General features: G+C 43.6%; 1 protein-coding gene across 20 annotated transcripts in view; it reads right to left on the reverse strand.

The window, feature by feature from the left end:
* Nucleotides 1-24,439, reverse strand: part of LOC115589634 (adhesion G protein-coupled receptor L3) — a 204,876-nt gene that overhangs the window by 43,082 nt on the left and 137,355 nt on the right. For 15 of the 20 annotated variants that reach the window (XM_030430649.1, XM_030430651.1, XM_030430645.1 and 12 more), the window contains 5 exons: nucleotides 23,354-23,707; nucleotides 20,058-20,161; nucleotides 16,672-16,857; nucleotides 14,620-14,658; nucleotides 4,312-4,495 (listed from right to left, as the gene is read on the reverse strand). In XM_030430649.1, coding sequence (XP_030286509.1) covers nucleotides 4,312-4,495; nucleotides 14,620-14,658; nucleotides 16,672-16,857; nucleotides 20,058-20,161; nucleotides 23,354-23,707 — 867 coding nt within the window. The remainder of the gene's footprint in view (nucleotides 1-4,311; nucleotides 4,496-14,619; nucleotides 14,659-16,671; nucleotides 16,858-20,057; nucleotides 20,162-23,353; nucleotides 23,708-24,439) is intronic. The other 5 variants (XM_030430661.1, XM_030430665.1, XM_030430650.1 and 2 more) reach the window with 1 other exon arrangement.

Genomic DNA, 24,439 nt, shown 5'->3' on the forward strand with positions numbered 1-24,439 from the left:
CACAGGTATTTCCTAAAAAAGGAGTGTTTGTCCCTCCTCTACTCATGTACACGGTACTTTAGGCCTCTGACAGTTAGGGAGATGATGGAGCCTGAGATGTTTGGAATCAATGATGCATTCAACCACGTTAGCTTTAATTAGAGTATTTGAGTTTGTGGACGAACGAAATTGATGTCTGTATTTAGACGGACACGAACGGACATTGATAATACAATCATGGGAAACAGAGACAAAAAACGCCTGTCGACGGTGTTTTATTAAAAACATCACTATCCAGGAGGAGCCTGGTGAGAGCAGTCATTTCCCCGCCTCCTTCGTTGTGTTTTCTGTAACAAAGTATACAATCTGCATCCTCTTTACACAAACTGTTTACACATAAACTCTGAAAACAGCGTTTATGAATGTCTTGTGAGCGGGAGGCAGAAGCACAGAACAAACACATTGTCATGATCTGCTCTTGACCTTTCCGTGACTTATTCCTTATCAGTGCCATTAGGTAAAGCCCTGACGAGTGCAGCACCCAGCAGCCGTATGTAAACCTTCAAACGCATTTCCAATCACTTCACTGATTCCAAAAGCCATTCTCCTCCAGCAGCTGATTTCATTAATCAATGCATCTCCAACGAGCACTAAATGCAACACACCCTTTTCTTGATTCACGCAGCTTTGAAGCGCTGCCTCCCTCTCAGCTCTCCGTGTGCAGTCGTGGTTCGCGTCTCGCTACGGGCCTCTTAATCAAGAGACTATCGAGTGTTCAGGTGACATTGTTTCCTCTCTAAAAACAAAGGGTGCCTTTGCCCTCTGAAAAAAAAAAAACAAGATGCCATCATTTCAAGGAATCTTTCTGCAGAGAAGAGCGAGCGAGCGAGCGAGCAAGAGATGCAAGGAGGAGATAAAGACCAGCCAGGGAAGACAGGCTTGCTTCTGCGGCAGCTCAACAGCTGTTGTGTCTGAAGCAAGCTCCTAATTTATGGTTCAAAGACTCCGGAGCCATACAGCAGAGGGAAATGAGCTGCTGATAGGAGCCGAGCTGGAATAAAAAGCTCATTCCATCAAAGTTATTATAGTGGGATACAATTCAGTTTAATAAAGCGGTCGAGTGTGCTCTCATGTGAAGTGCGGGCGACCTGTGTGAAGTCGAGGAATTCCTAAATGTCACATGAACTCCCAGAGCACGGAGATGAGTCCACTGAATCACCGCTCCGCAGACGCTGCACAAATGTCAACTTCTAAAAGAAGAGGTGAGCAGGACGGACGTATCCAGGAAACAAGCTGCGACTATCAAGGTGGCACCTCAGCCGTAGATTCACACGGACGCGATGCAGTTCATGGGCAGGATGACACAGTTCAACCACAGCCTTTGTGTATACATGGGTGTAGAACTGCTGCTGTAAAGCTATCGAAACAAGAGTTCAACACTTCATCTGTGGGAGGAGGTGACATCCAGCCGTGATCAGTCCGAACATTTACACCTGCACGGTCGATGATGCCACATTCACCCCTGCCACGCCTCTCTGCCGACGGCAGTCACTGTTGATTCAACACATATTAGTCTGCAGCGGACGGCCTTCGACTTGAAACACAATCTCGTCAAGTGTGAGAAACAGAAACTTCATTAAGCCCGTAAAGATATTCAGCTGATGATCTGGTGTCAGTGGACTATGACACGTCTGTCTTTGATAAAGGTTAGTGCCCACGAAAAGATACGAAGAGGCCACATCTAATCCTCCCTTTGTGTCTGTTCTCATACCAAAGCTTCCCATACTTTCTCGTATAAGTAAAAAAAAAAAAAAACCTTTGTATTAACATTCTCTTGTGCTTTTGCAAAGGCCAGGGGGTTTTGGTGATACATTCCTATTCAACTTAGCTAAGACAATACCCCAGATAGCTCCCCATTCCCTGGATTCCAAGCCTGCCTTCGGAATAAAGGAAGCATTTTTCTTCCCCCTCTCTCCCTCTCACTCTCGTTTCCCTGTGTGGTTGTGTAAAAGGGCTTACGACGGGCTTCAGGGAATTTCTTTGATGCCGTAGTGGTAGTCAGACCCAAAGGCTACACCTTCAAAGCCCGTTTAAATAACATGCTAATCGGCAGAAATCTGCTCATAAGATTACCATGCAGAGAGTGAAGCGCGCCCTCGCGCAGACAAAGCTCTGGACGAGCACATGCACTGCGAGGTGTAAACACAAACACAGACACAATGGGCGAGGAAATATCCTTCGTCTTTGAGAGCGAGGAAAATAGATCTCATTATCGGCTCGAGCCTAAAGTTGGAACAAGGCCCTCTGAGTGTTTCCGGATTCACTTTAAAGCCAGAAGAAGCGGCTCGACACTGAGGCGGCGTTACCAGGTGAACTGTGTGCGAGCTAACACTACACCTGCACACACACAACCCTCCACCTCAGATATAAGTCAAAGTGAGGGATCAATAATTAGCTGCTGCAGTGATTACCAATGTTCAAATGGGCCTCCTTGTCCTCATTTAACTACCCTGCATGGCATGAGGGATTGCAGCAGCCAACTGGCTGCAAGAAATAAGCCGCGCAAACAGAGAGATAAGGCCTAGTAAACATGTCACCAGCACATAATTAACCAGGCTACCACTATGAGCTATAAAATCTCACTCGAGTTGAGCAGGCATCGTCTCATTCCCCTCTCCAAACGAGCCCAGAATCTCCTTAATACCCAGATGAATTGTGTGCCAGATACAATAAAATCCTTTTTATTAATTCTCCTTACGCTCGCTTCCTTTTAAGTCAGTAGACCTATATTTTTAGGTTGCCATGGCAGCAGGAGCTTGGGAAAAAAAAACCCCCACTTGTTCAGAGAGGAGGACGATACATCATCACATTATTTTGTTTCCTTAATTCCCCTTGCCCTACTCAACACCATAGCTTATTTCAATCAATTTTTATTTTATGCTTTGTAAATGCTTCTCAGTGTAATAAATTCTACTTTTCTGATGTAACCGATTTAAACAGTTTGGAAAAGCACGACTGGGGAAAATGACAGAACTTCCATTATCTGTGCTCACTTGGTATTTATACACCGAATAATCAGCGCTGCTCCCCGATCTGCACGACTAGTAGTTAATTCCGACTATTAATTGACATTAATATGAACACAATCGTTTGAGATAATTGTCAATTTACAGCTGACTGCCATCAGCCATAAGCAGCCCTGCCAAACTTAACCTCCTGTGAGGGAGAAGGCATTAATCCAGTGACCTTCACACTTGTTCCACAGTCTCAAGAGCTCTGCTGTCAATATGAGAGCACCCTGGATCAATAACAGCACGGTGAACTTTGTAACCCCTGTACAACCGGCAGGACCAGTGAAGGATGAAACACTCGAGCAACACCACCAGAAAACATTATGAAGAGCGAGACCGAACGTTCAGCTCTTCAAACGCGACGCTGCTCTAAATGCCACTATTGCATCTAGTTTTCTGAATATCGTAATTGACAATGTCGAGTCTTCCCCGGCTGAGGTAATCATCGGTTTCCCAGCAGCATTGAGTAAAAAATTAACTTAATTCTGTCCAAGACGGTTTACTCATGCAGACGAAGACAACAATATTATGGTGCAACTTGCTGGCAAACAATTGTCATAGCACAAAAACATGAATCAGGATATCTCAGAACCCCACTCCACACTCATTCAAGTGTTGTGCTTAAGAATATTTGACTTGGATATTTGTATAGAATGATGCATGTGCAGAGTTTGGACTTTTAAGAACTGGTATCTTTGGAAATGAACAACAATGCATATATCATCTGGATCCAAACCGAACCACTCAGAACACCAAAGTCACATATTAACACAAACATGCTGACTGATTAAAGCAGATGTAGATATGTAGATCGCTCTGCGAGGTCAGATTTCTGTTTTTGTCAGCAGAGTCGGGTTGCTTTGAATAGACAGATCTTACTCTTTAACAAAGATGTCTATCTCTGTAGGGGTCCTTTCCATAATGGTGTCAGACACTTAGAATAACAATCTGAGCCTGTCGGTGGCAAAAACAAGCACTTTCAGTGGACCTACTTTGACAAGTGCATTTGTCCTCAAGGATTAAGCTGCAGCCTGACTGTCTTCTGGTGGCTGAGGTGATTTAATCAAACAATTCCAAATTTTGTTCTTCTTATTTACAGTCCAAAATATGAAAAAAACAAGTCCCAAGTTTAAAATGATCAGAATTACCCTGTAATTGGGTAACCTGACCTCTCGTGGGTAGCAGCACTGAGACACCACAGTGGACACGCTTGGTATTGCAGTATCACATTATGCAAGGCACAAGCAGAGGATATACTCACGGATGTTTTCGGTGTTCTCCTGCACGATGTCCGTCTTGAGCAGGTTATCCGCCAGGACGAAGGCCCCTTGCTCCACCGTGTCCAGCAGCATGGTGGCGGCCCTCAGCTGCTCGCCCGTGCTCAGCTCCTTCCACGCTCCCTGGGCCAGCGGCTGCAGCAAATTGTTGACCGTCTCCACCATGGCCTGAGGAGTCCAAATCATCGATTTAGTGAAAAAAGAAGCTTAGCTGGCCCGGGACTGCTTTTCTTTGACACGGTGATTTGGTAAATGGTATGATACGAGCGAGAGCGAGATCAAAGTGGAGCTCGGGACTCGAGAAACAAATCACACAATCCTGCGGGATTGCGCAAAAGACGGAGCGTGAAGCGTCGCCTGTTTCTCATTTGAGCTGGAAATTTCATAATCATCATTCTGCCGAGCAATTTCATGACCCTATTTCCGATTCATTTACAAGTTCTGCTTTTGGACATGGATCATAAACTAGCAGCGGCAACACCTGAATCTGTAATGACACTGGATATGGTCTTAGGTTGCTTTTGTTTCCTTTATATCTAAGTAGAAGAATTAATTATGCAAATGAACCGGAGCCAGTTATTACAAGACTAGAGGCTGCCTCTTACATGACTTGAGGCTAGAGTCCGTAATTGGAGTGATTAATGTTCCTCCATGCAGACAATCCCAATACGCCAAAGAAGTACAAAAAACACTACAACATTGAGACATTCCAATGGATGTACAAGGTGTTTCGCCGGTAGCAACTATCACCCCTGCATATTAATAGCAGAGGACAACTATTATGCCTTCCTTAATCTCCGACACAACAATGCCGAAGCTGGTCTGCATGGAAGAAACAAAGACAAGATGAAAAATTAAGAGCCATTAAAGATTTAAAAATGCCAATGGCAAGATTTATAAGTGGAATACTAATCGGTCAAGCGAGCAATCCCCTCCTGGTGCCTCTGCTCTGAGGCACAAAACGTAAAAAATAAAATAAAAAGGCCATTTTAGTATAGTGCTGCAGGTGGTCAAACACATAATTATTAAAAAGTTCCTTCACTGCTGAATAACAGTGACGCTTCAGAGAGGGAATCACACATCTGACGAGGAACCGCTCAGAATTTTGATATTGCTTTCGCACTTCTTCAAAAGCCGGTTGACACACTCGTAATCCTGAAGATGGAGGCTGTGATGTATGTTAAAGACGGGGTGCGTCACGGCGCAGAACTTCTCCCTGAGCTTCGCTTAGATCCCCCCCTTTTTTTTTTTGATCAACGGATTATGAAAGGGAGTAAGAGTTTTAGCATGACTCCAAAAACAGCACGGGGATAAAGCCGAAAGGCGATAAGAGAAATCATGTGCTCGAGTGCGTCAAATGAATTCCTGAAAAAAAAAAGAAAAGAAAAAAAAGAAAAGGGCTTTACAGTCACAAGTGTGATGTACGACCCAATTACCTTATACTCTTAAGTTGTATGTTTGTTTCAAATGACTGTGATAGCAGGAGAAGACGGAGGACTGATTGTGTTCAACTCACTGGCGCTGGCAGAGAATTTCAAACAGCACCAGCTGGCTTTCCCTCATTCAAAACATACCCTGCACACATTAAGCCGCCCACATCCAGGCACATGCACACACACACACACACACACAAACACACACACACACTGTGGAAGACTGACGCAAGAGTGAACACACACCTCTGCACCTGCTAGTATACGGCACGTAGACAAACTCCTGTGCACAAAAACATCTCCACGTACGCACGCGCAGGCAGCCCCGGCATCTTTGATGTAATTATTCATTATCTGCAGCCAATCTCCAATCACACCTTTTGACATTCAGCTCGAGGCAGAGGTTGATTCACTCTCAATTAAGGAGCTATTTTTCTTCAGGCACTGACATTTCTCTTTTCCCTTTGTTCGCCACCGCTACATTTTTTTCCCCCAACAGTTCTTAAAACACTGAAGTAACGGTTATTCAGAGAAAGGATTGATGGACTCACACAGGCGGCTGTCTTTTTTTTTCTTCTTTTTTTTTTTTGCATGCAGAAAGACAAAGAGCGAAGAATAGCCCCCCCCCCCCAAAGCCACGGGGAGGGGTCAGAAACTTGATGGTGAGGGAGTATACAATGGATAATTGATAAACAAGAGTAAATAAAACAACCGAGGGCAGATACAGTATGCATCAAAAATTAATATTGGAATGGAGATCAGTTTTCTTACTGGCCCCTCTGGCATTTATACGATCATCCGAAGAATGCAATAAAGTGGAAACTCACTCACGGTGCAGCACTTGGACATGCAATAGATTTCTGTGTTGCAAGTTATTCATTACTGTTATTAATATGCGTGCAGCGTGCCAGTTTCCCCTCATTCAAACCGGAGAATGAGATTATGATATAAAGACTGGAGAGTATCGGCTCCATGTTGGAAAGCAGGTGACTCAATGATACAGGCACTACATATCAAGTGTAGGCAAAAAAGTGTCTCATTTAGAGTTATAATCATCAATTGGAAGTATTTATTTAAAACTACTTGTTGCCAACAATGGATACTGCTGTTACCAACAATTTAAAGAAGTAAAATAACTGTAGGCACTGAGGTACTGAGTGAAGAATGGCCTTTTTGTGTTATTAAAGTTTGTCTCGGAGGATTCGTGTGTCTTTCATATCTTTTTTTCTGGGATTTTTCACGAAACACATTAGTGCGAGGTGCTAGTGACATTTTGTGAAATATTTCTACTTTATTTGCAGGTGGTTAAATAACAAAATTGATACCATCATCATCACCAGCATCCAGTTAGCTTAGCTTAGCACTATTTATCCAAGTACAGATCAAACAAACAACTTATCATGTGTTCATTTGTGAGGTTTAGAGGTGCTAGCATACATATTTGAACTTTTAGACACAGAAAAGCAGCTGTTTCCACTGTTTCTAGTTCTGTGCTAAGCTAAGCTAAGCTACATTTAGATTTAGGGCATTTATCAGACACTTTTTGTCCAAAGAGACTTACAGTAATCCATACATACATCCATACACTGATGGCGGCACAAGCAGTTTGGGGTTCAGTATCTTGCTCAAGGACACTTCCAAATGCAGACCAGGGTAATCGGACCAGCGACCTTCTGATAACAGGACGCTGGCTCTCCCCCTGAGCCGCAGCGACCAAGCTAACTGGCTGACAGATGCTGGCTTCTTATTTACTGCACGGACATGAGGGTGGTTTTAATCATGGTTTAATTTCAGCAAAACAAGTGGTCTATTTTCAAAAATGTCAAACTACTTTTTCAAGAACACATTTTGTTGTTTTTTTTGGCCTAATTCATCTGCAAATTCTTCAACCCCCCCCCCCAAAAAGGAGCACAGTCCTGACTTTATCAAAAACATGAGAATCATCCAAAGTGAGGTTGTTTTTTTTGTTTTTTTTTAGCCTGATTCTAATATTTTTCAAATCTCAATATTTTCAAAATCCCACCTCTGGCTCTGATGCCAAATACACGTCAAATCTGCGTATTTACATGTGTTTATACCAAAGCCTCCACTTCCTCTATTTATTAGGCGTCAAATTATTTCTCCTGACAGATTTTGCACCCGGGGGAATATGCTGAGAGCCTTTCCAATAAAATATCATCATAGATTTTGGATTGGTCTGGCCAACCCCTCATTTCGCATCAAACCTCTGGGTAAGTGTTTATCTCTGAGCTCATGAGCAGTGTGAAGTGTGTCAAAGATGTGTTTTTTTTTTTTCTGGCAACAGCATTGCCAAAATATCTGGAGCTGTCAAATGAACACGGTCCGTCATTTCACTCCTCTCCTGCTTCGTCCATGTAGACCGTGACAATAACAATCTAAAAAACTAAAATTGTGCCCCAACCGGCAATTTAAAGGGACTCTGTGTAAATTATTTGTAGCGTTCTACATGTATAATTCACTTTGTTTATGGACACGTGTGGCCAGTCAGAGCAGCGAGCGGATTGTAACAAGATGGGAGAAATGAGACCATCCCCGTCTCGCTCGGTTGCCTTTACGAACCCGAGTAAGTTTAGAAATGGACTGAGCCAACATAAACTAACGGCTAGGACAACACAGAGTTCCACAGAGCCCCTTGAATTGAATAAAACAGAAAGAAAGAAAAAAGATCTAAAAGCCATTTTATGGGACATTAAGGTAATGGATGGGTTTAGCTTAATCCAAGTGGCGACATAGAAATCCAAAAAGCCCTTTTATGTCAGTGCTGGACCAGGTGAATTCTGGAGTGGACTGCTGAAACATAAACACCACATGACAGCTCATGTTTACAGTGTTTTAGTTCAGTTCCAAAGTGGCTCACTCACTCTCTTGGTGAAAGACGGATAGAAAGATTGATACTACTCCCCATTGGCTTGGTTTAAGAAACGGCCTGGAAACACTGGGAAGCGGCTAGCCTAGTGACGCTCACTGACGAGCATGTTATACCTCTATCTGACCTATATAGGCAAACGAGGCCATCAGCAGGAAGATTGGCTATTTCTATATGACTGTTATAGTTATTTTTAATGCCTGTCCCTGGATCGGACTATCCACAAAATAATAAGTCATTACGTTACAGCTTTTGAAAGACGCTGCTCTGTCGTCTGTTGGTACATTAGCAGAATAACTGGTTAATAACGCAACAGTTATGTTGGTATTAATGCCGTGCTTTATCTTTGTGTTGCTTTATTATCATGAAGATGTAATATTACTCAGGAATGTTGATGTTGTGAGCTCAACAAAGCTCAAGCTTACTTTGTTTCACTACCCTCATATTGCAGTTAATACACTTAAACTTTAACTCGTGGTTGTTTGCTTTGGCACACCAGTCATGTTACTATTAGACATTTGACATGGGGGGGAGCAACAGACAGACAAGCAGATCCTAATTCCTCCGGCCACGTTATATTGAAGATGGTGGAAACAATACCGCTTTTGTCCACAGAGGGCGCCAGAATCAACCACCAAAATGGAAGTTCTTCGTGGGTTTAAATCTACGCAAAAAAAGCTAGCTTGACCAAACAGTGATCTCTTGGATATCACGTGACTTAAAGTAATGGGTGGCTGGTTGGTTAATGGTTGAATAATAACATTTTATTTTAGTTTGAATATATTTACATGAACCAGACAGCCATCGCCATGATGAAATTCCATTACCAGAACACTGCCTGTTTCTATTTGTGCTCCCTCCGTGTAATCCGCCGCCATATGGGGAATCGTGTTTCTCTCAGTCTTCACGCACAGAGCAGGATAATTGCATTTTGAAATCGTCGGGCTCATTCTACAAAAATTTCATGAGATCTGTGTGAGAAATGCATCATTTCCAGCCTCAGTGGGGAAAACGCAGATAGAGGGGAGGGGGGGGGGATGTACCCAAGCAGCACACCGCCGCCATCATCATAGTCTGTGCGGTTGAGTCGCAGAGACCTGATGGTGACTCGCTGCTATTTTACTGCTATTAGCACACTGCCACTCCATCTGTCAAATGCGGCAGCTCGCTCTGCTGCTGCTGCAAACTCCCAACCATTTTCTAGCCACTTTATTTTCCTGCACTGAAACAGCGTAAGCCAGCAGTAAAAAGATATAGATATATATATATATCTAGGCTATATTCTGCTTCCTGGTACATCAGGAAATGCTAATCATTAACTGGACTCACTGCTGGAATGTTCCACTTGGAACAAGGATGATGACTGGGCGTGAAAAGCTGCAGTGCACGGGCCATTTGTACCGATGCAGAAGGAAGGAAGGGAGAGGTGGACATCAGCGTGTGCTTGGCAGGAGTCCAAGCCAACCCGCGGTGTGTGTGCTTCTATCTCTGTGCTGATTGATGAAATGAACTCTGGGTCTGGGAAATTGATTCTGGCTGAGGCTGATCTCCCCCTCACCCCCTCTGCTTGCTGGTTTTTCCCCCCTGTGTCCCCTCGCTCCTCGTCACTCCTGCCTTCCCGTTTCCCGGTTTGTTACTTCCCACTTGTTTCCTCTCACTGAAGTTGAAGGCTGATCTCAAAATGTCTGTGTGTGTGTTGGAGGGGGGGGGGGGGACAACACAAACAAGGTGGGATTTCTTGTTCTCGCTGTCCTCTTCTATCCGGCTCGATGTCTCTCGGCACAGGTGAAGCCGTTGCATCATTTTTCTGTACTTCATTCACGGTGTTTTATTGTACCTGCTAGTCAAATCATCTGTCTTCTTTGAGAATCCCTACAACCGTCTTGTTTAATATTTCATGAAACCTCTTCTCTGTCGTAAGCGGGGTGCATGTGAGTTCCTGAGGGATTACCTTTGTGCTCTTTGTCTTATGTCTTCGGTTTAATCCTTCATTTAACTAAACGGCAGAGAGGGGCAGACTTTCATTTGAAATCTGAAGACATGACTTTATTGCAATGTTTCCCTGTTTCATGAGAACATCTTATTTGATTTTCGAAGAAAGCCTTTCCTCAACAGTCATGTTAAACATCAACGGAACTTGACATTTCCTGCAAAGACGTTTCACATTAAAAGCCTTTCACTGCCAAAGGGCATCTCTCTAGTGTCTACAAGGCTTTTTTCTATGAAAAATGACTTTGGAAAGGTATTAATGACTGCACCTCGCTGCGCGTGCACTTTTAAGTTGAAACATGTGAAGGATTTGTCGGGTTAATAACGCTGCTCAATAAAACAGCATCTTAGAGGCGAGTGGATTTAATGAGTGAACGATCATTTTCCGACACACCCGCAGCAGATTGGTGAGTGTCTCATGTCTCTGTAGCCCTGCTCAATATTGTCAACCAGCCAATCACTGTCTGTTTGTTTTTACTGGCCATCTGAGTTTTATTAGAGACGACCATTATTTGAATATTGGCTTTTATTTAGGAATTTACAATATCTATATATGAACTGCGTGAAGACGAACAGATCGTTCAAATATAATGTGAGATTATGTGAAGTTCATGAATGTAAATGTAAATTCCGGAGCGTCTGAGAGATCTTCCCACTCTCCCCACCGGCTCTCACTCCGGCTCACCCGGATTATTCAGGCAGAGCTCTTCTCTGCAGGCGAGATGAGGAGGTCTCTGTTTATGAGGATGTGGTTATCTTCATCTTCTGACAAATTGACTACCAGGGAAATTTTATCATCTCGTTACAACCCCGAACGAGGAGCCTCCCTCCGTTTCGCCTGCTCTAAGGTCATCCCGCGCTGTGACACTCCCCCTAGTCTTCTTTGCATGCAAAGGTGTCATTTTAATGAGGGGTCGGAGCTCAATATCCTCCCTGTATCCTGCAAATTCACTCTCACTTGGCTCCTACTAAAGCACAAGATATTATCTGATCTTTTTATGCGTTGAAAGAGTGGTATTCATGGGATAATTTGCCGTAAATCCTACTATCTTTCGCTCCCCTAAAAACAAAATAAAAGCCAGCAGAAGAAGCCAATCGTGGCTAGCGTGTTTGACTTTAGCCTTGGTAAAATATAGATGGACATAATCACAGTAATTGGACGACCGTAATGTCACTGCCTATGAAAACGCTGCCATTAATACAACCAAAAGGCACAGGAGGCAGGCCGCTATTTTTATCATGTTTGTTCGAAAATCAAAGGGCACAACAGAGAAACATTCCTGCAGGGGAAATGTTGAACACTGCGAGTTGATCATTAGACACTTTGTAGCTTTATCGGGGCCAAATCCTGCTCGCTCGGAATAAACCGGCTATGACACGTGGCGGAGAACGCTGTTTGTGAACCGCCGAGAAAGATTCCGAAGTAGTTAGACTTAATGATTGTTTCATCCGCACAGCATCAACAGAGGCGGGGAGCTTGTGAATATGTAACCGAGACGGCAAAACGAGGCTCTTTGCATTTAAATTCCCTAACGAGATGAAGACCTCAGCACAAGGTGAACTCAAGTGTCATCTACGTGCTAGTTCGCCACTCAGGCGAGCTAAAAGCCCTCAATCTCATTAGACATGAATCTCAAGTGTTGCATTCTGTTTTTTGCAGTACTTCACCACAACCACACCTGCGCTAACACACTCTGCCGCTTCCCAAAGTACCGGCGAAGTCTTTTTGTTCTGCGCCGCGCGTGGTCTCCGAGCAGAGGGACGACAGAGGCAGGTGCACCTCTCATTTGCTTTGTATTCCTCTGATAATCCCACTTATGTCAACCACCAGGGCCCGCTTGGAGAAAACACTGCCAAATTTCCCTAATCAATGAAAGTCCCTGAAAGGCAGGCGGCGCGCACAGTCAATGCCTGTGTTTACCTAAGGCCACAGATGTTGCTCCATTATTCCGGTTCGTCAAGTGAAAGCTCTTCACTGTTGTTTGAATTTGTCGACCCGCCGAGGGAACGGAACGGAGGAGGAGGCGCACGGCTGAGCAAGCGTGTACAGTCATGAATGGTAGTGTACAAAACACAGATGCACACAGTTGCACGCACTGGAAGCAGAGGAGAGGTGTGCATGTTATTTCTCTTTGTTTTTGCCTAAAAACAGCGACTTGTGGTATTCTTATTGCATGTAAATGTTACATCTAATTTGTATTACATGAGTTCAAAGTTAAATTGGAGCACTGTCACTGTCATTAACCTCCTCGCTGTACAACTGTTGTCAATATAAATCCTGCATGCTATACATAATGTATATGTACATATTCCATCCACCCTATGTACACTTTATAATTATTTATTCTTTTGTCATTCTTTTCTTTTCTTGTTTAGTTTTCTTAGCCTTGCTTGTTAAACGTGTGCACGCATACTTGCTCAATAAAAGCCGATCCTCATTCTGATATTAATGAGCTGTTATGAGCGTGTTCGTTTTTAGCAAGCTCTGATTAATTTGGGAATAAGATTGTGATTTGCACCTTTTCAGTGGTTTTTCTATATTTGTATTGCCAAAATATCCCTTGAAATCGCTGAAACCTACAGTACACATACTTCTTTTTAGACTTTAGAAATGTCCCAGCCACGCTTGTATGCAATGACTGATTAAACCTAATGGGTCACAGTTATATATAAATATATAAACTTAATCTTTTAAAAAAAGACCTATTTATTCCTTCAGCTAAAACAGAAGTAAATACTGCAACATGTGTGGAGGATTTCCAGCTGCGGATTGATGAACCTACGCTGCCGTGTTTGTTGTACTGCAGTGACATATCATCCATTTCAATGTGGCAGCTCAATAACATGCTTTTTCTTTCCTTTGGTCTACAACGGAGGCGTAAGGCACAGAAGAATGAGCTGTTTCAGGCTTCGGCTACACAGATAGTCGACAGGTGTCGGTTGATTGTTGCTCTTTCTATTGCATTCACTGACAATAAGAAAAATACAGAATACCATCAGCCTTATCCTTTGAGCATCTCGCCCTCACAAACCCATCTGCACACGTGCAGCACGCTCAGCCGTATACAGACGTGCATTTCATTTGCCTTCCGACATGCCTGAGGGAATCGGGGCAAATGCATGTTGCTCAACACGAGCGCTGCGGAGCATACACATAAAACAACATCTGGCTCTAATGTGCCGCTTTATTGGAGCCATCTGTATGGAAGACAGGGATGTCAACTTCTTGCACAGTTCTCTCGTCAAGGTGGAAATGATTCTGATGACAGCCAAAATGTCACCCCGGGGATGACAAAATCACTCAGTAGCCCGAGAAATAGCTGAGTGAGGGCGATAGAGACCCCCCAAAATTAGGACACGTATGTATTATGCATCAGGGGGAATCATAACATGCCATGACTTTGGCTGACTTAGTAGTTAGAAGCTGACTTGTGAGCATAATGAGGTCACTTCTTTTGGCTCTTAAGCATTTGCTGAGAAATGTAGGAGTGTGTTACACGCCTGAGAGCTCAATTTTTTGACTGATGTTATCCACTTATCAGGGTTATTTCACTGGGAAGCAGTGCTGATGTGATAGTTTTGGGGCATTCTTAACAAAATTGGGAAACCAGAGAACTCCACATTTATAAATTATAGAAATTCTCAGCCTCGTGCTCAGGCCAAACGTGTTAGTAACCGAAGCGGAACACCACAACATCTCCATGCAGGGGAAATCGATGACATATGACACACACATGTAGGTGTAAGGACATGGTGTTATTACTCGGACGCAAATGTATATAATGAAATTTGACCCTTTGATTTAACATGAGCATTACCAGAAATCCGCAGCTCCGCGGCTTTGTATTTCAATACTTCTATTATTTTTTTCAACCTCAAAAGGTCAAACTTCTGACAAATCACTTCACAAATTATGTGGTGAAGGTGAAAATGACGGCACAATGAGGGAGAAAAGGGTATAAGAGAAAATCTGGTCCAAATACCTGAACATAAAAGCGGCAAGAGCGCTCTCTTTTCTGTAGCTGCAACCGAGAGAAAATGCAAAAGTTAGCAAAAGGTCAGCAACTCAAACAATTCCAAATACATGTCAAAACCCAACAGAACAGACTGTTGAGTATACAGCAACAAAATGTGACATACAAGACGTGTGGAGTACACCTGAAATACTCTTACATGTGAGTTCAACACTGAAGCAGAGTTAGAGCCCGCAACATTTTAGCACACCTGAAAAAACGGCAGGTAGCACGGGCACAAAGGAAAGCGAGTGAATCATTTTAATTGAGTTTTGATACAAGCGGCGTGGCCAACGGAACCACCGTGCAGCTAAACAGCTAGGTTCTGGTACCGCGCTCAATCCCATGCAGATTAGCTCCAAAGAGTACCGTCCCCCCCCCCCCAAAAAGGAGCCGCTCGCTCGACATCACAGCCCACTCCTCTGGAAACAGTCCCATCCGTACCGTAAGCCAGCAGCCCCCTTGATCATGAAAACGACACTGATCTCACCGTTTGCCAACTCAATCCTTTCATTGTCTGCTGGCAGAGAGCATTGTGCTTCGCTATCAGAAAAAAAAAATCTTTAATTCGCTTAGCTCTCTGCAGATTGTGTCAAAAAGATTGAACTCGGGAGGTAAACATCAGCCACTGTCGGAGCAGCGGGGGAGAGCTCCGTGGGTCTCGGGGTTTTCCTCGGGGAGGGCTCTCATTAGCAAAGGAAGTCGAACACAAGACAAAGCTGTGAGGCCATTTTTCTCCTAAGATGCACCATGCAGCAAGAACTGAGTGTGTATACGGGGACAGAGAATTATAAATCACAGGTAAGCTGCTGACCTCTTGAATAAATTATCCAGGTTTTAAAAGCTTTTTTTTTTCCATTCCCCTCAACAGCACTGCTTTTATTCTTCATCTTTACAAGGGAAACTTAAGACTACACCGACAATCTCAGCCGCAGCAGCCGCCTCTACGCTGAATGCCTCATTTTATGAGAAAACCCTATTTTTTTTTTTTCATTTTCAAGAGGTATTATAAACTCTAGTTGCTCCTCAATGTGAATTTACTTGCCACGTTCCCTTCTGAGGCCCTTTTGGCCATCTTTACTGCCTCTCCTCTCCATTGGAGAAAACTGGCACTAAAATCTCAATGGGGACATCTGTGTCTGTTGCGGCAATGAAATAAAAAACCCGTCCGGGAAAAAAAAAAAAAAGCTATCTGAGAACAGGTGTTCGTGTTCCTCTACAAGTGAAGCCGCTCCAGCAAATTAACGGCTGACATTTTGAATTTCACTGATGTTTGCTTTTCTGTTGGCTGCTCAGCAGACAGAAAGTATTATTTTAGCTCGCTTTGCCTGAGTGCCCCTCGCTGTGCTCTGCTGTGAATCGGGGAATAAATGCATTAGCTTCAGGTTCAGCAAAAATGAGAAACTCTGCACTCCCGCAGCTTAGATCCAACCCTACCACAAATCTTTACCCTGTCCCATTACTAAAAATCAAGCGGTGCAAGTGTAGTGCTTTTGACAAGCATGACATATGGATAGCATCTTTTAAACGAAATCAAAGTAAAATTGATGGCATAATACATGCTACTAGAGTAAGAGATGTGCCTGAGCTATCCTCTGAAAATCGAAGGTGTGTTTCAGTATGCGTCGGACCACAGGGAAACGCTGGATATCATTTCATCTGACAGCACTGGGCCAAATACTGCATCATTAAAAGAATACCTACTGTTCAGGTCTGACTGGATTGAAGTCTTAAAGGTAGGTAGGTCTCCATTTTGGAAATTCAGAAAGGTTTAGAAGTCAGAATGGAAACGTTGACTTACAAATTGGCACTACTGAGGCAAAGACTTCGCCTTAGATTCCCTACATGTTCTCTTTGTAAAGGCTGATCTGAACAGTGTGGACAAGCAGGGGCGAAGGTCGCCATTCCTGCGGGTCATGGTTATCCAGCCTGTTGCCTAGTCGGGATATTTCTTTTAAAGCGAAGGAGAAGGGAATGAAGCCACAGTTTGGGTATTTCTCATCAAACAGCTTCTTCCTCTACCTTATTGAGGCTCCGTGCTGCGCTATCTTTGCCGCCCGGCGTGAGGTTCCTCAGCTGCACGTCGAGAAGATCCACCAGCTGAACCATGGCCTTCACCGTGTAGGTGATGTCCCCTGCCTGAAGGTTACGCTTGGTTTGCTCCGCCAGTTCCCTTGCGATGACCGCTGCTGTCTCTCCAGCTTTTAGCTGTAAAAGAATGACAAAGACAAAAAAAACAGGGGTGAACAAACATAATATATGTGAACTAGGGATTTAGCTCTCTGCAGCTGAAGGAAAACAAGGCTGGCAAACTTATTACCAGCACCCTACACACCGGAAACATGGAAGTAAACATGACAAATTGCCACGTACAAATGCGTAGACCCTTAAAATGAATGCCGTTTAGCCTATATGCATTTTCACCAACTGCTGCTACATTGCACACAATTAATGTGGCGAGGTGGTACTCAGCTGAGTGTGCACCAGGGCAAATATTGTATCTGGAAGCAATTATGAAATCAACTATTGAGGGAATTTCCCCAGGTAGCATTACAACTTTATGAAACTAATGGGGAGCACTGCAGCATGAGGGAAGCAGTGTGTGTATACGTTGTGCGCAGAGAAAACATCCAGTTGGATATTTGTTACGTCTAAAAGCTTATGTGATTTTTGTCTCTGAGGAATTGTTAAACAAAAAAAAAATTAAGTATATGCCTTTATTGTTTTAAAGACCTAAAATAAGGTTTGCTGATTATCTTACCAAATTAATTTCTGGGGTTTAGAAATTAAGAGGAAAAGAAAAATGTTCAAGACATCTGAGGCGTGGTATTTATTCCCAGTGCAGTGGAGCTGAAAACCATCGTGGTTTAGGCTAACTTTAGCATCTCTCTCTTGTCCATTTTGTGGACTGGGAGATGTTTTGCACTCCAGCAACCCCGTCCAAACACATCCATTAGACCTAATTCTAAAAGCCTTTGAATCATAAACTTGTGAGGGTTATGACTTCTGCCTGTTTTCCTGGAACCTGTTAGCTGAATTCTTCAGGATGTTAGCATCATATGTAGCCATTACATTAGGGTTACATTGTTCTTGTTTTTTTTTTTTTTTTACATTGTTCTCATTCTAAGTGTTTGAAAGTCAGATGTCACACTGCATTTAAAACCACTTCATGGAGCTAAAGGTAGCTTCACTAGCTGATGCAATCTGCCAGCTATGTTTAGCATGTCAGCCGACAAAACCAACAGATACCAGTGACACTCTATGTTTGTCTGAATTGAAGATATGATCATTTTAAAAAGGTGCAATATGTAAGAACTAGGAACCTGCTGAATCCATTCTCAAAACCAACAGGGTGCAGCATGTCACCACAGTAAGCACAAACTGTGGCTAACTATTGTGGTCATTAGCCTGTTAGCTCATGTAGCAGGGCAGCTAACGGTCCAGGCTGTGAGCTTTGCACTGGGGCAGGTCAGGCTAGCTGGTTAGCATGCTAACTTCAGCAGACATCTCTTAACAACAGACGTCATAACGTTAAAACGGTACCAATATAAATGTGCCTCTTACATTTCTTTCACAGGGGAAAGAATATTATCTTTACTTGGGCGCTTTGGAGGAATCTGTTTATTGGCTAATGAGACTTCCCATTACCCAAATTACACTGTACATTTCAACCTCCATCTAGCTAGCTAATTATATAAAGAGATGCCCCTAGATGTCAACCTTTTTCACACTTTTAATTTGCAAGTCTCTACTTGCCACATGTTGGAATAAATGCTCCTTATGCAACAACTCAGGAACAAAATTAACTTTTTCCAGTGATATCTTTTTTTATATTTTCCATGTTGAAAACATATCAATATGCACAGTAATGACATGAAATACGTATAATTGGTCAAGAAAGAATCTTGACCAGCAGTCAACTTGACTAAACGCAGGACACCCTTTTGGTCTGCTGCAGGTCACAGGTCAGCTACCGCCAAGGTTTTAACTAATAGACCAGGCACAGCAAGATGAGCCTCAAAACCGCAGTGACACCAACTAAAACAGGCCAATGCTGATTTACTCTGGCATCACCTGCCATCATCGTCTGTGAGTTTATTAGTCAAGCCAATTACGCTGCTTAAATTGGTCTTCGCAGAGGTGCATGCAGGGGAATGTGTCTTTGGGAGATGTTTTTCTCTTTTCCCTCCCTGCTCTTGTCTCTTAATGAGGGGAGCTGAAGATGCAACATAAATAGCTATGTTTTCTTTCCCTCCCTCTCTTTCTGCTTATCTTGTGTCACGTCTTTCTTTTTTATCCTCTATATCTTCCTTTCTCATTTCGTCCATCGAACCATCTGGTAATGAGCAGTGCCACATACAGGAGGACGGCCCTGGATCTAAAATAATGAAGTGCCAGATGGAGATTTCCAGATCTCTGACACGTTGATCTTCATTAGTCTTCCTCGCTGCTGAAGTGTGATTTGCTTTAAAAAAAACAAAAAAAACTGAGAACACTTTTTTGTTCAGAATACACACACTACTTTTTTTTGTCAAGTACAGGTAACATTCTGTCAGAGCCGCAGTTACTGCTGCATCAACGCAACAACATGGCCACAGCAAAACAGCCCCAGTAGCTAGCTTGAAAACAACAACTTTGCTTTAGTTAATTTCTCAGCAGCCTGTATAAGAGCTTTATTGCGCTGCTCAAATGGTGCTGCACCGCACAGAAATGCACCTGATCATTTCCCCCCCCTTCTATTCAGCCATTCTCCATCCATATCTGCAAGCCGCCGTTTGTTTAATGGGCCGAGCATTGTGCCGTTGAGTACATCATAAGTGTTATAACGTGCACGCCTTAGGCTCCTATGAGTTTAAGGGAGAACATTTTCAACATTGCCCGCAATTCATAACCTGGAACCTCCAATCCCCACTCGCGGTTACCTTCTCCTCTTCTGATTTGATTCTATTACCGATTTAAACATAGAAAGGGTTTTATATGGGGCTTTGCATAATAACCTGCCCGTGGAGGAGGAGATACAAATCGTATGTGCCGGAGAAGGATGGAACGCAACCGACTGCTGTATCATATCGTGGACAGAAAGTGGTCTATATTAGCCGTCCATTAGACTGCGGTGTTGTGGTATTGGTCTTCACTCAGGCACCCTCCAGAAATAAAGCATAACCCTCCAATCAGATAAAACGTGTGGCTATCCATGACTTAGATGGACAAGTTAAGGAGAGACAAATAACAAAAAGAGTAAACACACAATAGCTAAAGCCCTACAAGCAATATGTAAAGAAAATAACATTTAAACTCGGCGCCAAATCCTCCGATGGTAAGAGAAATGTGTGATGATGCAAACACCCCGACTGTGATGTCAGTTCAAGTAGCACAACTTCTGCTCAGGATATCGGGCAGCTTGGTACCTTCTGGCTGATGAGGTTGACCCAGGGGGAGGTGCAGTTGCTAAAGTCGGGTCCTTGGGGGTCCCAGTATCCCTCTGGACCCACGCACGCGTATGAGGCCACACCTACAGAGAGGAGAAAGACAGCAGCTCAGTGAGAACAACGCTACGAAATGTATGTGAGCACAGACAGAAAAGCTACACTGACATGTGTTTGGCAATCTCTCTCGGCGTGTGTCTTTCTTAAAGATCAATTTTGGGACAATCAAGCTTAGCCACATTTCCTCGTTCCTCTTACTCCTGTTTTCCATTACAGAGTGATGAAGCACACGTTGCTATCAGTCTGGTCAACTAATGCCCAAATCTTCTGCGTCTGACTTTTTCTTATTTGCAAAACGCGCCAAAATAAAACCGCAACGTCCTAAGACACACACTTCTTACATGATTAAATTGATGGATGTAGCGAAATGTAATTGGATGGGTTTATCTTATAGCGAATGAAATGAAGTTGCTTCACTCGAGGCCTGCCGAGCTCGTCCCAGACAGCGTCTGTATTTAAATCATTAAAAGTCAGACGGTGTCTGCGTGCGTGTGACAGTTCAACTGCTGCATGAGAAAGAAAATACACCAAAATAGGTGCCAATTAAGTCTGCCATAGCTGAATTCATCACGAAAGGTCAATTAAGCTCGCTCGAGAGGGCTGTCTCTGTGCTGACAGAGATGTGGTTCATGGAGCGACTGTCTTACAATTTTCCATCTTGATTTAAGTGCAAATATACCTCGAGATGTTGAGTCAGATTGAACGGTGTGGCCATCAATTTTTTAAGGGGCCTTTACATATTATGCACAGGTTCATACTTTTATGTTTAACAGAAAATGCTCACGTGCTTTAATGTTCAAAAATCATACTTTTCTCATAGTGGCCATTGCTGCAGCACCTCTATTCACCCTCTCAATGCTCCGTTTTAGTGCCTGTCGCTTGTTGCTCTGATTGGTCAGCTCTTGCAGGCCTGAGCAAGAACCGCCTACCACATTAATGCATGTATATCTATCTATCTATCTATCTATCTATCTATCTATCTATCTATAAGGACCTGTCTGACCTTGCTATATCTACCCAACCTTATTAATCGTAATTAATACATTAAACACTTTTAATCAATGCAGCATAAACCCACACTCTTTGTGGACACCTTATATTTGCATTGAATTCAATATGTCCACAAACAGAGTGTCTTTCGCTTGTTCTTCCAGGTACCTCAAATAACTCGCATCTATATTTTCACGGCTGACATCAGCAGGGCTACGCGCTGACATTAAATCGCCCTTGCTTGTGCTTAGCGGGAGGGTGCGTTAGAGGGCGAGACGAGCAGCATTAACAGATATAAATTTTGATTGACATATAATTTCCTTCCCCGGTCCACCTTGGACAGCCGTATGTTTGATGGGTTTATAAGATAAGGGACTCTGCATTTCCTCCTATACTGAGCGGCAGGAGAAGGAGCATGAAAGAGAGGAGTGAGAGAGGGAGTCGCAGGGGGGGGGAGACGCAATGACAGCGAGCCAAGTGAGGTAGATGGAAGGGGGGAGCTCGAGGAACTTTCAAAGAGTGGCAGAGGAAGCTCACACAGTCGTGTTCTGCTTGGCAGTGTCGTCTGAAGAGCAACGGCTTTGAAGAGCACGCTGAGGGGAGATGGGGTATGTGTTCCTCTTATCTTGCCATATGAGGTCTCGACGGGTGCTGGTGGTGCCCATTAATGAACCCTGTACGTACTGTATCCGTGTGTGTGTGTGTGTGTGTGTGAGTCTGATGGAATGATTTCTTTGGGCTTGGAGCCAGATTTGATTGTATGATGTCACTCCCCATTCTAGGTTTGACTGGCTCCATAAGAAAATCATGATGGGGAAATTTCAACCATCTGATTTGCATGCTCTCTTCTTCTGGGTTAGTAATAATGTATCATCGCCGCTTGTTTTATTTATGCAGCGATATCATCTGACAAAAGAGAGCCCTTCATATCAAGGTTTCCAGGTTATAGCTGGTACAGTTTAAGCACCATTTCTACTCTCATTATTCATCATTTGAGGAACGTAGTGTTATTTTAAACCTTATAACATCAGAGCATAACATCAGGCATTATACTTATCATTATCATGTTATCTATTATAAAGCAGACAGCCTGCCATGCCCTCAGCACAACCCTGGTTGCAAACAAACCGGCAGAACTGATGTGCAAACGCAGTGGGCGGTGCCTGCTCAGGCGTGTGAAAGCTGACCAATGAGAGACAAGGCTTTTCTGTAGGCCTTATAGGGACAGGCACGAAATTTGGGCTTCAGGGAACGGGGTGAATAGAGGTGTTGCAGCAATGGACAGTGTAAGAAAAACATGTGTTTACTGAACATTTAGGCGTGTTTAAGAAACACAATCTTGGAAATAAGCATATTATTTGACCTTCAAAAAGTCTAGACTGAGCGGACAGGCCTCATTACAATAAGAACCGCTGTGAGATCAGCATTGTGCCTTCAGGGGAAAAGCTTCTTTATCTAAAGCAGCCAACATTTTATCTTAATGCACACTTGAATCATTCTCTCAGTATTCATACAAAGTCAGAACTGGAACAACGTTTATTAAAACAAGTGGCCTGACGCCTGGTGAACAACGCTCAACAAGCCGCTTCACATAAATGTGTTTAACCAGTAATTAATTACACCAACTGTGTCCTGAGAGACAGGAAATAAATATGGCGGTGTGTGGTGTATTAGTTAGTAGTTTGCATACAGAGGCAAAGCTAAGCTATCTCTTGGCTCGCTGCATCAGTGAGTCAGGAAGCGGGGCGATGCTGCAGGGATGGAGTAAACATAAACAAAACACACACCGGCGACCAACATCAAGGCGAAGAGCCTCACAGTAGACTGTGTCTCCTAATGAGAGTATTGACATCCTCACAGAGTGAAGGGATAAAAAAACATGTACACTTCAGTAGCAGACTTTTTCATTTGTGAACAGAGGGATGTTTGATGTTTATGGAAGATTAATCAGGTTAACTGCATGCCATTATTTGAACTGACGTGTAATGACACACATTGTTCTGCTCTATTGGCGCTCCACACACTGTAAAGTGGTAGAAACTCCCAACAAAGGAAACGGTGGGCAGAGAATATGATTGAAGCCTGCTGCCACCACAACCTCCAAATACTTTTGGAGAAACTTTTAGGACAAGTAAAATTTAGCTGTATGTTTTTTTTTTTTATGTTAAAATGAAATGTAGTGAAGTACTCCCTTTAAATATTTGTCATGATGGAAGGATCGACTGTACCTATGGTTCCAGGTGGACATGGCATCTTGGACACCATGCCCTGCTTGGTCTTGGGCCAGGAGATGTCCATCATCACCAGGGGATTGCAGTACTCCACCCTGATGGTGGGCAGCTTGGAGGAAGGCGGCGCCCTGTTGTCGTCCTCTGGTACCAATCCCTCCACCAACGTCTGGACAGGGGCCACCACTGTGGACGTGGTCCTGGGCCACTGGGCCATCGCGGTTGTCGTAGCAGGCATCTTGGTAGTGGTGGTCCTGGCTGTTGTGGTCGTCATAGTGAGAGTGGTCGGTCGAGTGGTGGTCCTTGTCGTCATCGTCGTCGTGTCCATGTACACCATGACAGAGGAGGATGTTTCTGTCAAAAGCAGAGAGAAGAGGGTAAACTGATGTACTCACAGAAAAAAAGTAGAGTTTGGAAAAAGAAGACTGAGCGTCAATGCCTTTCTTTTTGCCCAGTCACCCTTCATTAATGTCTGAGAGTGAACTTATTTTGGCGCTGGGGAAAAATAAAAAGACAGAGTGTTCGCAGAGGGGTTTCTGTTCTTGCCTCCTTTCCACGTGTCACTTTAAGAGAGGACGGTTCAAAGAGGATCAATTGGAACTGGCAGGTGTGACTTGCATGGGCATGCGTGGTGTCTGCGATGGGACCCCCACCGGCTGAGCTAACACTCAAACACACACTATCCGTACACACACTTATAGCTGTGCAGTCTAAATAGAGCTGTTGAAGAGGGCATATCTCTGCGAGTCAGACACTGGATGTTGTAGTTACATACTATTTCTGGGTCAGCCAGGATAAACTGAAATACCTATTTCCTCCCTGTGGATACACTCCAGGGGGTGCTTGCTAATGACGCTGTTTACCTGAGCTGTTGGGGACGAGGGCTATCATAACACAAACGCACAAGGAGACATATACTGGCACAGAGATCCTTTTTTCTCAGTGTCTTTGACTCCCTGTCATCAATCATCCCATCGACTCATCCATTCTGTCCCCTTTATATTCCTTCCCCTGCGTCCCCGATTGGAAAATAAGAGCCCCAAATGAATTTAGCGACAGGCTTTTTGTGAATGTGTGGACCCTGTT

This window comes from Sparus aurata, chromosome 10 (genome assembly GCF_900880675.1).
Source record: "Sparus aurata chromosome 10, fSpaAur1.1, whole genome shotgun sequence".
Classification (NCBI taxonomy): Eukaryota; Metazoa; Chordata; class Actinopteri; order Spariformes; family Sparidae; genus Sparus; species Sparus aurata.